Consider the following 16142-nt stretch of genomic DNA (forward strand, 5'->3'; position numbering starts at 1 on the left):
AAGAAAGTTACTGAATCAATTCTAAAGTCGGAGGGTTTGTGGATGAACGTTCTATCTCAATTCGCGCCTACTGGTAATGGCTGGCACTAATTTGCCCGCAGGTGGGTGCGCCGCACTTGAGGAACTAGGCCTAAAGAGGGACAATAGTCGAGCCCAGCTTAATACAGACAAAGTTGACACTAGCTTCAATGCATTAGTGTGGTAACTGTAGTGTAATTAGCATGCACGTATGAGAGAAGTTTATCTCATTATTTTTGTATGTTTCATTTTTGCCAAGACATTGCTATTTAGATAGACTCATGTTTGTTCCTGCATGTGTTCTTCAAGTATTTAAAGTAGCATTGATTAGATAGTTTGTGATATCGGAGTTGACGTAAAAAATCTGATTTGAATTCTGTTTCCAGGAATCTACTGTAACATGATGCCGATAATGTTGGGCTATGCCGAGTCAATCCCAGAAAATATGCGTCAATATATTCCTCTATTGGCGGCCTGTCCAATTAGCCGACAGGAGTTTGACAAAATTGGCTACTTGACCATCCACGAATCGACTATCGAAACAGATGGAAAGAGTCAAAGAAGGGGAGGAGTCCACACCGAGACACCAGGAAAAGTATTCCTACAAGCTACTGATGACTGTTCATTGCCAGAGGTTAGTTTACAGATAGTTCACATTAAATTTAAGTTGAATTGTTCTGAAACCAGATTTGGGAGCTGTTTTGCTTGCATCCCCTAGTTATATAGACTATAACACTTTGTAATAAATAATTATTAATCTTTTCAGTGTTATTAATCGCTATCGAACGAAGCTTGAAGAAATTTTTTTAAAGGTGTGTCTTTTTATGCAGAATTTTTGATTGGCAGTTTTGTTCTATTACATTCTTTCGATTTTTCACGGGTGACTTTTTCACGCTTGACCTTTTCTGGGTCTAGTTTTTTTTATATAGTAAATAAAATTGCTGCAAATTAATGTCCAGGATTTAACCTGCTATGTTTTTTTTAGCCGCACAGTGATAGCTGGGGCTATTATTGGCCTTCTCTTGGTTTTTACAATCCAAGAATCGAATTGTATTGGGGCTCTGTCGTTTTATTTTCTTGTAAGATGTTTTCACACAATTTTCATGACTTTGATCTTTCAAAACGGGATAAACAGGTAAAGCCCAGCGGGCATTAAGTTTTATCAGAAGCCCTAAGTTAGCTTTTCTAATATTTCAAATGCCTAGAGTGGTGAAGCTGCTAGAAAGGCCTCAATTCAAGGTTAAATGATCACTTTCAGGAGTTTTTGAGCCCAAAATGAATGGTGCAATTTTTCATGTTTTTTTCGTCATTTTTTCAAGTTTTCTTACTAGTCTTGAATTTAAGTTTGTTAAATTTGATTAAGTTATTTTGCAGAATTTAATTAGTTTTTATTACTATTGTTTTAGCTATCTATTTTTCTAATGCAAACATAATCGCGAGAAATGATACTAATTTTTGCCATTTTTCAAAGTTTTTTAAATGTTTCGTTAATTTTGGGAGTTTCTGCTGCCTCAAGTGCATGGAATTTCCGCTGGGTTTGAAAATAGATTTTTGCATAGGTTCTAGTGGTAATGGAATGGTTTTTAAGATTTTATTATCACGAGTTTTAGCAATTTGTTTTAAAAAAATTGCTACTTTTTTTTTGAAAAGTCTTGATTAATTCTCTTTATAATTCTGTGAGCCCAGTGGCGAGAGAGAGAGAGAGAGAGAGAGAGAGAGACTCCTCTAGGCTTTTCTTCTATTTTTTGGCATAGTTTATAGGGATAATTGAATTGTTTTCAATATTCTACTGTCACGAGTTTTTTGATCAAATTATTTTTTTTCTCAAATTCTGAAAATTTTATCACATTCCGAGGCATCGGTGTTATTTCAACATTTTAGAACCATGAAATTTAATCAATTTAGCATTAAATTTTAGTTTTTTAGGGCTTGAAATTGGGTTACTTGATAGTCTCTCGAAATAATGAATTGTCTCTGAGGAAAATGATATGACAAATTTTAACAGCATCTCATTTAAGTTTGCAATTGTGTAGTTGTGTGGCCAATCTTTAATGGCCAATAAACCTCTTCCAAGGTTTGTGCGCAGGTTAATGGGTATATTTAAATTGATCAATTTTGTCTTTCAGGGTAAAAGTTTCAAGAGTTCTAGCAATGATTATTCGTTTATGTTGTTTAATTGCTCTTGAACGAAGTTCATAGCAATTATTGTAAACGTGTGTGTCTTTTTTCTATGCAAATATTTCGCTTGAAAATTTTGTGCTTTTCTGGAACACTTTTAGACTTCTCAAGTGACTTCACGCTTTCGTTCTTCATTTTTGAGTGATATCTATTGCTCCGAAGTAAAGCGTGTTGCTAGTATAAAATCCGTTGTAGAATAGCAGAGGTAAGTGATTTGTAGCGCAGTAGTTAGTGCGTGTGGCTGTGGATCGGGAGGTCAGTGGTTCGAACCCCGGCAGGGGAAAGGTTTTTTTCTACCCATGAAGAAAAATTGATTTAGGGTACCGCCCCTGAGTTAAATTGCCTCGCCTGTCATTTCTTCCGACATTTGTCGGTTTGTTTGATTATTTTGGTTTCTCAACTTTTGAGATTGTCTTTTTGGCTAGCATTGTTCAATTGATCTGCTGGTCAGGTACAGTGGATCTAATTTTTCATTCGATTTTTTGAATTGCAATTCAGGACCTGTCCCGCTATGTTTTATTATTTCGTCGTCAATATATTTTTTACGACCCTATGACGTCACAACCAATTCAAATCTACAAATTGTTCATTTTTTGATGCTAGTTCATCTGAAGGGCGTGCGTGACGTCATTTCTCATTATTGGTGGTATTGGAGCTGAGCTCGCTAAGCTTGCGTAGGCGAGAAAATAGAAACAAAACACTTTCTGTTATCCTAGTCATTTAGTAGTTATAGTTATAGTTCTAGTTACAGTTTGTCACGTGATAAAAGAGAAAAAAGGGGAAATAACAAAGGCAACACTCAGATCTAAACGTAGCAGCCGCAGAAAACGGTTGTTACAACCCCAACTTCTGGTATTCTCAACTTGTGAGTACAAACAGCAAAGGCCAACTTAAGTTTAATTTTAAATATTTTTGCACAAACAGGTCTTAGACATATATCTTTGTCTTCGATTTGTTTTTTCTATTGGATTGAACTGGTATACATAAAGAGATCCCGTATTGTGTGATCTCCAGCAATCCCGTTCAAATTGATAGTTGAAAAAAACTTAGATTAGCCAATAGTTACGAACTGAATTTGTAATGCAACGGTAAGAACATAGCGGATATAGTTACAAAAGCGAACTGCAAAAACAAAATATCCGGACAGATTTTGAACCGCTAAAATGAACTGGGCGGTGTAAAGCTTTCCTTGTCAATTGTGGGAGAGCAGCCGTTACATTTGGTCCGCCGACCCGGACAGTGCAATAAACTGCTGTCCAACCCAACAGTCGAAGTGACGAAGTCATCGACGAACGAGAACAAAACCCAACGAGCAATTCAACAACGCAAAGTTAATTAGACAAAGCAAATAGCAACGTGGAAAATCATAACTTAATTCAGGCAAACAAACAAAGGAACTAGAGATTCAAGCTGCAGTCCCAAAGCACACAAGAAGTGACTCCGTCACAGAGTCAAAGCGTTTTGGATAGACAGATCAGCAACTTGCGAAACAACTGGTTAGAGAAAAAAAGAAAGTTTTGATCTCATTAAGAATCGAGATGGACCAAGCAAGCTCAAGACTCTTTATCAGCAGATACTGCAATTGGGCGACAGCGTTCAAAAACTCGTGAATAAGAAAGGTGAGACTCTCCGAGACCCAGATATTTCTTTAAAACGCAAAGTCGAGACCGAAAAATACTTTCAATATTTGAACGCAGAGAGGTTACCGTATATTCACGGACAGACAAACATGTCAAGCCAGCAAAGCCAGTCAACTCTTCATGCCATTGAATAGCAACCGCCTGCGAATAATTTGCATCAGATAGAACAAAACGTTGGAATTCCAGAGTTTAACCAAAACCATGATAACACAAGCTACTGCAACGACAAATACGGTTAAACGAATCGTGCAGACAATCAACCGGGATACAGAAAACGTTTCGGAAACATCTTCAGTGAAACGTCGGGTTGAAGAATGAATGAAGGAATTTGAAGTTGAATTCGAAACAAAGTTGCAAATCGAACGAGCACAATTTGATCCAAAGAGGTTGGAGCTAGAAATGCAAATGAAAGAACTAGAGAAGCAACATCAGCTTCGGGAAAAGGAGCGAGACCTAGAGCGCCAATTGCAAAGAACAGCATTGGAAAAAGATGACCTACGTTTCCAATCGACTAAGGCGCGTGTCAAGTCACCTTTCAATTGGACCCCAAAAGGGAGAGATGTCTCGGAGTGGGCGAATTCGATGAACGACACGCGAACACCAATTCGACCAAGAGCTCGCTTCGACGTCAGCCCTGAACGGAATAAGCATAGGCATTACCCATGGTACCCAAACCCTCGCGATCGCTCAGCAAGTGTTGAAGCGCATGATATATCGCCGATAGCTGGAAGGCACTATAACTCTGGACATTCAAGCAGTAGTTTACCAAAATTGAGGTTGAACAATTTTGACGAAACCCGCTGGAGTGGCCTGAGTGGTCTAGCATGTTCATAGCAACAGTAGATAAACGCATGATGACCGACTCAGAGAAAATGAGCCATTTGAAGACTCTGCTAACAGGCAAAGCAAAATCTGCAATCTCAGGAATGGGATATTCTTATTCTGGACAGTTTTATAGTGCTGCCTGGAACATTTTAGAAAGAAATTTTGGAAGACCGCATGTAATTATAGATGCGCAGCTTAAGAGCCTACGAAAAGCTAATCAATTGAAACTTCATGATTCAACCAGCCTGATTAATTTTTCTGTTATTGTATCTAACTTCGTGAACGTGCCCAAAGAGTACAAACATATTGGTGATTTGCAATCAAGTTCATGTACATGGCAGTTGATAAGCTACCACAGGTGCTTAAAGAAAAATGGTGGTTCTACGTCGATGACAAAGACGAGGACTGGCCTGATCTAATCATGTTTGAAAAATGGCTATCACGAATGGCGTTCGTGCATGAAAGGTTTTCAGCGTTTAAAGGGGAACGCAAAGAAGACCGACACAACACAAATAGAGAAAAACGATTCTCGAAGACATCGAACTTCAGTGCAAGTTCAAACCTGCAAGAAACCAAGCAAACGCAAAGTGATCAGTGTCCATTAGCCGATGGCACTCATAAAATTTGGAACTGTCCGTCATTCAAAAACATGAGTTTGAATGATCGATACGTGGCAGTGAGGAAAGAACGCTTATGTTATGGATGTCTGGGAAAAGGACATGCAATCAAAGATTGCAAAGTCAAAGCGTGCGGTATAAACGGATGTACCAAAAGGCACAATCGATTGCTACACTCAGAAAACCAAATGGATGAGAGCAATCACGCAGTCAACGTAATTGCAGCAACAATAAATCAAAGTAATCAAGTTACCAGCTTTCTCCAGATAGTTCCTGCATCAATACAGATCGGTCGCCACCGACTTAATACTTATGCTTTCCTTGATTGTGGATCGACGGTATCCTTCATCAAAGCGTTCAGGAGAAGTTGCAAGCTGCAGGCACCGATGTAACGCTCAACATAGCTGGCATACATGGAACAAGAGATCTGAAGACAAAAAAGGTTTCTCTAAAAAAAGGGACTGCATTCAAAGGTGCATTCGCTTGAGGCGTTTGTAGACCCGTCAATTTCATTGGGAGACACAAACTATGACTACAGCAAATTGAAACAAATGTTCAACCATTTGAGTGTACTTCCCAACAGAAGCTTTAATTTGATGGAAGTCGGCATCATTTTAGGTCAAGATGCGTACAACCTCCAAAGAGCATTTGACTACAAGATTTGAACACAAAGTGAACCTTTCGCTGTCCTAACAGAATTAGGATGGGTAGTTAGTGGACCCATGAAAAGTAACAGGAGACAAAATATTTTGTCTTTTCGCCAGCTCAGAAGATGTGAAAGTGGCAGAAAATATTCAGTCATGGTGGGACATAGAAACCTTTGCTTCAAAAATAAACGTCGTCAGTCAGTCCAAGAAGGAACTTTGAGCACAAAAGATGCTTGAGAGTGCGACAAACTTTACAGGCGAGCGGTATGAAGTGGGAATGCTGTGGAGCGAACCAGAGCCGAACCTACCAAACAACTACGGTTCAGCCTTGGGTCAGCTTCACTCATTGGAGCGAAGGTTCCAAAGGGACCCAAATCTTAAAGGTTTGTATCAGCAGTCAATAGATGCAGATGTTGAGAAGGGATTCGTGAAAATATTGAACGAATCAGAAATCAAGGGCACTTTTGGGAAAGAATGGTATTTGCCACACCATCCAGTCCTAAACCCGAACAAACCCGGTAAAGTCCGCCGTGTTTGCAACGCTTCATCAAAGTATAAAGAAGTATGCCTGAACGATAAGCTACTAGCCGGACCCAATTTACTACATGGATTAGTTGGAACAATTTTCAGATTTCGCGAAGGACCAATAGCCCTGACAGCTGACATCGAATCAATGTTTCTGCAAGTGCAGTTTCCTGAACAAGACAGGAGCTCCCTGAGATTTTTATGGGGACCAAAAGTTAATGAGCCGGTGCAAATATACGAATACCAGCGCCACGTTTTTGGAGAAAAGAGTTCACGAACGTGCGCGAACTACGCTCTCAAACGAGTCCGCATTGATAATGCGGATGAATTCCCTATTGCGGCAAAAGCAATCCACAACAAGTTTTACATGGACGATTTAATCAAATCAGTAGAAACAGCCGAAGAAGGTATCGAGGTGTTTAATCAGCTACAACCACTTCTCTCGAAACATAGATTTGAGTCGAAGAAATGGATTAGCAACAATGATAAAGTGAACGCAGTGATACCTGAAAGCTTAAATTCAATCAGCAATACCAAGAAAGTTGATGTTGAACCGAATACACAGGGATCACCTGTACTTGGACTGCCATGGAATGTTACTGACGATAGTCTTCAAGTCTGCAGAGGTACCAACAAAGAAGTCGATGCTCCTATCACCCAAAGGAAGATCTTGTCTCTGGTATCTTCAGTATTTGACTCTATCGGAGTTTTTGCTCCATTCAGTGTTCGCATGAGACGACTGCTGAAGAACATCTGGACGAAGAATGGGCAAGATTGGGACAACAAAGTCGAGCCCGGCGAAGAAGCAGAGTTCCTGAAATGGAAGGAACAGCTTCCTATTGTAGCCGAAACAAGTATTGACAGAAGATACTTCAATACATATAGAACAAAATTGAACTTCATTTGTTTGCTGACGCATCTGTGGACACGATGTCTGCAGTGGCCTATCTGCGTTCGCAACCAAGGGAATATTCATCCGGCTTAGCATTTGTAATTGGAAAATGCGGAATCGCGCCGATGCGACATCTTTCAATACCATGCTTGGAATTGCAAGCAGCGGTGATGGCAGCGAGATTGAAAGAACAAATTGTCAAAGAACACGAGATGAAGATACACAGTTAGTTTCTGGTCGGACTCAACTACAGTACTGCAATGGATACAAAGCTCTCACCGCAAACAAAAAGTGTTTGTGGCCAGCCGTGTGGCTGAGATACTGGATGCAACTGATGTTTCACAGTGGAAACATGTGAGCGGAATTAAGAACCCAGCAGACATTGGCACCAGAGCCAATAATGTTGATGAACTCAAGAGAAGCGAGTGACTTACTAGGCCGGCCTAGTTGAAGCAACCAGAAAGCGAGTGGCCTGAGCAAGTCAATTTGGTCTTTGCTGCAGATGAAGAGAACATACCCACGTCAACCTTCATAACGCAGGCCGAAGAAAAGAAACCAATTGTTCAGTGGGGACGATTCAGCAATTTCAGTAGACTTGTAAATACAATGGCATACGTGCAGCGAGCATTGAAAAGGAAACCAGCAACAAAGATGATTGGAATTGAAGAGAATGAAGATGCCAAGGCAACTATCTTCAGATTATTACAGCAAGAACAATTCGCTGAAGAGATGAAATCTCTAAAAGCTGAAAAGGAAATCCCAAAAAGTAGCAAAATTTTAGAGTTTTCACCTTTCATTGACCAAAGGGAACGTATTCGCGCCAAAGGCAGAATAGGCAAAAGTCAATTGGACTTCAACGCAAAGCATTCAATATTGTTACATTGGAAACACCATGTTGTGGAATTATTCTAGCGTAACGAGCTTAAGAACAATTCCCATGAAGGGACTGAGCATGTCAAAAACATAGTTTAGCAACGATTCTGGATTTTTGTCGTAAGGAACGCCTTGCGTTCAATAAAGAACAAATGCATCACCTGCCGAAGAGGCAGAGCACAAACAATGACTCCAGTGATGGCCGAGCTACCGACAGAAAGGCTTGATGCTTCAACGGCTTTAGCAAATGTTTGAGTAGACTATTTTGGCCCATTTACAGTTAAAATTGGACGCAGACATGAAAAACGATGGTGTTGTTTGTTCACATGTCTAACAGTACGAGCTGCACATATAGAGATAGTTTCAAAGTTGGATACTGACAGTTGTCTAAATGCAATTTTGCGGTTCATAGCTCGAAGAGGCAAAATGATCAGTGACAACGGGACAAACTTCGTTGGAGCAGACCGGGAGTTCGAAGTGTGTGTCGCAGCATGGAACAAAGAAAGAATTGAAGAACATTTGGTTCAACAAGGAATCAGATGGGAGTTAACCCGCCTGCCGCACCTCACTTTGGAGGAGTATGGGAAAGACTGGTCAGATGTTGCGAAAGCAATTTACGCAGTGTTGGGGAACCGACCAATTACTGAAGATGTTCTTTCAACAACAATGTGTCTTGTTGAGCAGACGTTGAATGCAAGACCCTTGATACCAGTCAGTTCGGATGTAAATGATTTGGAATCTATTACTCCAAACCACTTCCTGCTTGGCAACAAAAATGTTTGTTTACCAAGCGTACTCCGATCTCTTCAGAAAAGAGTATGTGCCAACATTGAACAATCGACAAAAATGGAATTGTCAATCAAACAGAATTCTGAGCAAAGGTGATCTCGTTTGGTTGGTCGAAGACAGTGACAAACGAGGATATTACAAACTTGGTCCAGTAACAGAAACTATGGAGGGTTCTGACCGAACAATTCGATCAGCAACGGTTCAAACAAAAGACAGTCTACAAGAGGCCTGTGGTGAAACTCGCTCCAGTACTATCAATGGACGAAGATGTTTTCGCGAAGGAAAACAGGGCCGGCGATGTTGGAGCTGAGCTCGCTAAGCTTGCGTAGGTGGGAAAGTAGAAACAAAACACTTTCTGTTGTCCTAGTCATTTAATAGTTATAGTTCTCCTTCTAGTTACAGTTTGTCACGTGATAAAAAAGAGAAAGGGGGAATAACAAAAAGCAACACAGAACTAAACGTAGCAGCCGCAGAAAACGGCTGAAAGTATAACTCAGCAAAATATTGCACAACAAATTGTCTTGAGCAGTAAATAACGTGTTACTGTGTCTTGAACTAGAAATATTCCTGAGCAGTAAATTGTTACTGTGTCTTGTATTCAAAATATTATTTTTGAGCAGTAAATTCTGCTCCTGTGTCTTGTATCAACGAATTATTGGAGCTGGAATTCAACTGTTAAAACCCCAACTTCTGGTATTCTCAACTTGTGAGTACAAACAGCAAAGGCCAACTTAAGTTTAATTTTAAATATTTTTGCACAAACAGGTCTCAGAAATATATCTTTGTCTTCGATTTGTTTTTTCTATCGGATTGAACTGGTATACATAAAGAGATCCCGTATTGTGTGATCTGTAGCAATCCAATTCAAATTGATAATTGAAAAAACTAAGATTAGCCAATAGTTACGAACTGAATTTGTAATGCAACGGTAAGAACATAGCGGATATACAGTTACAAAAGCAAACTGCAAAAACAAAATATCCGGACAGATTTTGAAACGCTAAAACAAACTGGGCGGTGTAAAGCTTTCCTTGTCAATTGTGGGAGAGCAGCCGTTACAGGTGGAGCGAGGTTTTGTGTTCATCCGCGTGATTGACTTTTCGGTCACACTTTCCTTACCTAAATCTCAAAAATGACTTCCTGGCTATAAAATTGACTTCTCTTTACTTTAATTCAAAGAGATGAGGTCACGAAAATGTGCGTCACTCTAATTGAAGTTTATTTGGGGGCAGCTAATAGAGGCAGCAATAAATTATACAGATTCTTAAGAAAAATATAACATCTCATCCTTTAATGAAAAGAGTATTTTTTTGGTTTTTGTTTTTACTGCAGATCAACGAAGCTATTGAGGCTATATCCTGTAAAGCTACTAGCTGTTTTTTAATTCTTAATCTTCCTTAATTTTGTAAGGACCATATATGTTCACGCGCCAAGTCAAAAAGCGATTTTTTGTTGACTTCGCCAATCAGCAGCTAAATCAATGTGCGCGACATCTTTTTTGCAGCACTTCGTTTTGGTTTTAGGTCTATTGTGCCATAATTTTGTGAGCATGGATTACGACTCTCTCAATAGAATCCCATTTCCAATCGCGCTTTTGTAATTGTTCTCGAACAATGTTTGAAACAATAACTCTGGACCTGTGTGTTTTATAAAGCAAATTTGTTTTGCTACATCCTTCTCTTCTTTCGATTTTACTTCTCCAGTGACTTCTTCACGTTTGACTTCTTGGTTTGTTCAGTGATTTGAGTGATTTGAATTGTGAGCAATTCCTCTGATATTAGTCGGTTAATGTTTTATATTTTTTTAGTCTCACCTCTGATGAGATTATAGAAAGTGTTATCAGTGCAAAAGCATGCATAAGTATATTCACAGACTTATAAAACAAAAAATTGCTTTACAATCAATCTATCTGTTTACCTATTTATCTATATCTTTCTTCTCTGTATATTGAACGTAGCTCGAACACCTTTGCCACCATGTTTAAGCTCCTAATCTTAATGTGTTAACGCACATTAATCTTAAGCTCCTAATGTGTTAACGCACCTTAAACATTCAGAAATGCTTTTGTATGCAGTCTGATAAAGGCCAAGGACCGAAAAACTATCAAGGCCAACAATTCCAATGGCCGAAAAATGTCGATTGCAGCAGGGCCATTGAACGAAAAGCTGCTAATGCAAACAGACCAATGATTGAAAAGCTGCAGATGCGAAAGAGTCATTGAGCAAAAATATTTGGACGCTTAAAAATTCAGTGACTGACAATTGCAGATCAATGACCCAATAAAGATGAAAGTAAAGTTCAATGAGCGAAATAGTCAATGATGTCAAATTGCGTATATGATGATGAAAACTTTGGTAGACCAGTTTTCCTAATTTAAAAACTGGTGTCCTTGTAGCATTAGAAAGCCTGACAGAATAGTAGAGTTTTCATTTGAAGGTTCCGTAACATTTCTCTAGTCTCAAATACTCGGGCAATTCGTTCCATTTTTTTGCACCTTTATAACATACCGAGTTCTTTGTGATCTCCTTGCGGCACTTTGGGACTCTGAAAAGCATTTCCGAGCAGTGGACAAGGACGATTTGTTCTTTGGAATATGTTCAGCAAGTAGCACAGAGCTTTTCTTCTGTCAACCGAATACATTAGGCAAAGAAGCTTGAAATCAATGCGTTGTCTAATGGGCAACCAATCAACTCTGTAGAGCAGGTTGATGGTTTGCCCCAAAGACAGCCTGCTGCATTATTCTATCAAGTTTTCGTCACTAACTTCTGAACTACTATAGAAAAAGATAGCAATACTGCGGGGACAAAATTATTCATGATTCATGAACGTTCAGCACTTTTTGAAGCAAAGACCTTTGTCTTCGTATGTTTTTTTTTGCTTTTTTCTAAATGCAAATTTATATCCACTTTGTAGTGTTTACCTTCTACGCAATCTATTTTGACTGATTTTTCGCACAAGTTTTTGTTCGTGACTTTGAGTTCTGAATGATCTAAGTCATATTCACAAATTTATGCAGCTAAACTAATAGAATAGAAGTTATTCTTTTTCTAAGAGGAAGAGTTATAGTGTGACAGAAGAATTTTTAACTTAATGGTTGTCAAATAATTGATAGTTTAGTACAAGACAATTCAAAGTTTTTTCTATTATTTCGGTTGTTTCTTTCAAGCGCCCCTCTTTTTTCAATACTTCTCACTCGCTCTCTCTTACATTTTGCTTCCTTTTCTTTGTTGCTAGCTTGTTTGCTCTCTTGTTTTTCTCTTTTCCAGTCTCTTCTCCCTCCTCCTCTTTTATACTCTCACGCTTTTTTCTATTTTGCTCCCCTTCCTCCCTCCCTCTGTCTCTTATATTGCTAAAATGGTCACTGACTGAAAAAGTTGTTACAAAAAGGAGTCAATGACCGGAAAGCTGCTAATGCAAAGAAGGCCAATGACCTAAATTGTTCTGACATGAAAAGGTCAGACTGACCAGTGCGGTTGCATTGTAGACCAATGATCCAATAATGACATGCAATTGAAAATCATTGAGCGAAGAAGTTATTGATATCAATTTGCGCATACAAAAAGATAGTAATATGGCAGAGACTTCTTGCAATCATCTTGGTCCTTCTTGCATTAGTGCAATTTGCTTTCTATATGGAAAATTGAATCAGCGTTGTGTGGATCTTCTATGCAAAATGTTTTTGATCTGTCTTTCGCACGAGAATTTGCTCTCAATGATTTTTGAGTGATCCAAGTGGCATTCACGAGTTTATTAAACAACTGAACTGTTATAATATCAGTTATATTTTTTTTTACAAAGGTAGGGTGATAGTGCTACAGAATTGTTTTAATAGACGTCTAATCATGAGTCTACTCCTCACTTCTCGATCTTCCCTCACTTTTCGATCTTTCTCCCTCGATCGCTTGCTCTCTCTCTATTTGGTTTCGCTAGCTGTTTTTTTTCGTTAATTTAGTTGCGCAACTTTTCATATCAGTCTTTTTTTGGCTGGTATTGTTCAACTGATTTCCTGATCAGTCTATTTGACATTTCTTGAAGTTTTTTCAATGTTTTGTCGGTTTTGGAGTTTCTGCAGCCTTAGATGACATGATATTTCCGCTTGGGTTTAAACATAGGTTATTGCATAGTTTCTAGTAGTAATGGAATGGTTTTTAACATTTTAATAAGACGAGTTATAGCAATTTTTTAATAAAACTTGCTGTTTTCCTTGAAAAAATTCTTGATTAATTATGTTCGTAATTTTCTAAGCCCAATGGCGAGAGACTGCTCTAGGTTTTTTTCTCTATTTTACAGAACAATTTATAGGGATTTTCAATGTTCTAATGTCGCGAATTTTTTGATCAAATTGATTTTTCTCAAATTCTGAAAGTTTTATCACATTCTGAGGCATCAGTTTTTGTTTATTTCAACATTTCAAAACCATGAAATTTAACCTAATTTTTAAGGGCTTGGAAGTGGGTTACTTGATAGCCTCTCGAGATAATGAAATGACTCTGCGGAAATTGATGACATATTTTAACAGCATTTCATTGAAGTTTGCAATTGTGTACTTGTGTGGCCAATCTTTAAGGGGCAATAAACCTCTTCCAAGGGTTGTGCGTGAGTTAATGGGTATATTTAATTTGATCAATTTTGGCTGTGAGTATAAAAGTTCTAGCAATGATTTTTTTTGATAAAGTTGTTTGATTATTTTAGTTTCTCAACTTTTGAGATTCTCTTTTTGGCTAGCTTTGTTGAATTCATCTGCTGGTGAGATACAGTAGTTCTAAATTTTTTAACATTTGATATGTGTTTCAGGACCTGTCATTCTGTGTTTTTTATTTCGTCAAGATTTTTTACGACCATTTGACGTCACAACCTATTCAAATCTGCTTTTTGTTCATTCGTTGATGCTATTCCATCTGAAGTGCGTGCGTGATGTCATTTCTCACACTTAGTGGAGCGAGGTTTTGTAATCATCCGCGTGATTAACTTTTCGGTGAAACTTTACTTACCTAAATCTAGAAAACGACTTCCCTACTCTTAAAATTGAGTTCTCTTTACTTTATCTCAAAGATAAGGTCACGAAAAATGTGTATCGCTCTAATTGAATGATATTTATTTGGGAGCAGCTAATTGAGGCAGCAATAACTTATACAGATAACATCTCATCCAATTAAAATGTAACATATCATCATTTAATGAAAAGAGTTGTCTTTATTTACTGCAGATCTACGAAGCTTTTGCGGCTATTTCCGGGAAATCTACTGGCTGTTTTTCAATTCGTCCACTTCCTCGATTTTGTTATGACCATGTGTGTTCACGCGCCAAGTCAAAAAGCGACCTTTTGGTGTCTTTGCCAATCAGCGGCTAAGTCAATGTGCGCGACATCTTTATTGCAGCACTTCGTTTGGGTTTTCTGTCTATTGTGCCATAATTTTGTGAGCTTGCTTTACGACTCTCTCAATAGAATCCCATTTCTAATCGCGCGTTTTAATTGTTCTCGAACGATGTTTGAAACAATAACTCTAAACGTGTATGTCTTTTTAATGCAAAACTTTGTTGCACCCTTCTCTTCTTTCGAGTTCAGCTCTCGAGTGACGTTTCACGCGTGACTTCTTGGTTTGTTCAATTGATTTGAATTGTGAGAATTTCCTCCGACGTTAGTCTGTTTGGTTTATATTATATTATGAGTAGTCTCACCTCTGATCAGACTATCGAAAGCATTATCAGTGCAAAAGCATGCATAAGTATGTTCATTGACTTATAAAACGAATTGCTTTACAAACAATATATCTGTTTATCTATTCATCTAATCTGTCTTGTCTGTATATTAAACGTAGTTCGAATACCTATGCCACCATGTTTGAGCCCCTAATCTTATGTGTGTTAACATTCCTTAAACATGCAGCCTTGCGTACTGTATGTAACTGATAAAGGCAAATGACCGAAAAACTATCAAGGCCAACAATTCGTGGCCAAAAAATCGACGGCAGCAGGGCGACTGAACGAAAAGCTGCTAATGCAAAAGGAATAATGTCCAAAAAGCTGATGATGCTAAAAAAGGGCCAATGACCAAAAAGCTGCAAATACGAATGAGCCATTGAGTAAAATTATTTGGACGGATTAAAATTCAGTGACTGACATTTGCAGATCAATGACCCAATAAAGATGAAAATAAAGTTCAATGAGCGAAAAAGTCCTTGATGTCAATTTGCGTATTTAAAAAAAAATAATACGCCGGGGACAAAATTATTCATGTTTCATGAATTTTCAGCACTTTTTGAAGCAATCATCTTTGTACCTTTTATGATAACGATTTTGACTGATTTTTCGCACAAGTTTTTGTTCCTGACTTTGAGTACTTAATGATCGAAGTCACATTCACAAATTTATGCTGCTGAACTAATAGAATAGCAGTTACTCTTTTTCTGAAAGGAAAAGCTTTAGTGTGACAGAAGAATATATGTCTTAATGGTTGTCAAATAATATTTAATTTAACACCAAGACAATTTATTTTTGTTTCTATTCTTTTGGTTGTTGCTTTCGAACGCCCCTTTCTCTTCTTTTTTCAGTACTTATCACTCGCTCCCTCTCTCTCTCTCTCTCTTTCTTTCTCTCTCGGTCTCTCTCTCTCTCTCTCTCTTCATTTTGCTTCGTTTTCTTTATTTTGTCAGCTTGTTTGCTCTTGTTTCTTTTTCTTTTCCAATCTATTCTCCCTTCCTCCCTCTCTCTCTATCATGTTGCCAAAATTGTCACTGACCGAAAAAGTTGTTAGAAAAAGGAGTCAATGACCGAAAAGCTGCTGATGCAAAGAAGGCCAATGACATAAATTGTTGACACGAAAAGGTCATTGACTTACCAGTGCGGTTGCCTCGTAGACCAATGACCCAATAAAGACATGCAAATACAATCAATGAGCTAAATCTCATCCTAAAATGATAAGAGTAATTTTTTGGTCAGTCTTTTCTATTGTTTTTTTACTGCAGGTCTACAAAGCTATTGTGGCTATTTTCTAGAAGTCTTCAAGTTATGTTTTTTAATTCTTCCTCCTAGATTTTGTTACCAGCATCTATGTTCACGCGCCATGTACAAAAGCGACTTTTTGGTGTCTTTGCCAATCAGCGGCTAAGTCAATGTTCGCGACATCTTTTTTGCAGCA

At 38.3% G+C, this 16142-nt stretch overlaps 1 protein-coding gene across 1 annotated transcript in view; it reads left to right on the plus strand.

Annotated features, from left to right (window-relative positions):
- LOC142339154 (uncharacterized) overlaps window positions 1–16142 on the plus strand; it is a 49487-nt gene that overhangs the window by 4999 nt on the left and 28346 nt on the right. The window contains exon 2 of the mRNA XM_075388937.1: window positions 405–652. Within this exon, the coding sequence (XP_075245052.1) occupies window positions 405–652 (248 nt within the window). The remainder of the gene's footprint in view (window positions 1–404; window positions 653–16142) is intronic.

The sequence above is a fragment of the Convolutriloba macropyga genome, chromosome 5, assembly GCF_964194025.1.
Source record: "Convolutriloba macropyga chromosome 5, txConMacr16.3, whole genome shotgun sequence".
NCBI lineage: Eukaryota > Metazoa > Xenacoelomorpha > Acoela > Convolutidae > Convolutriloba > Convolutriloba macropyga.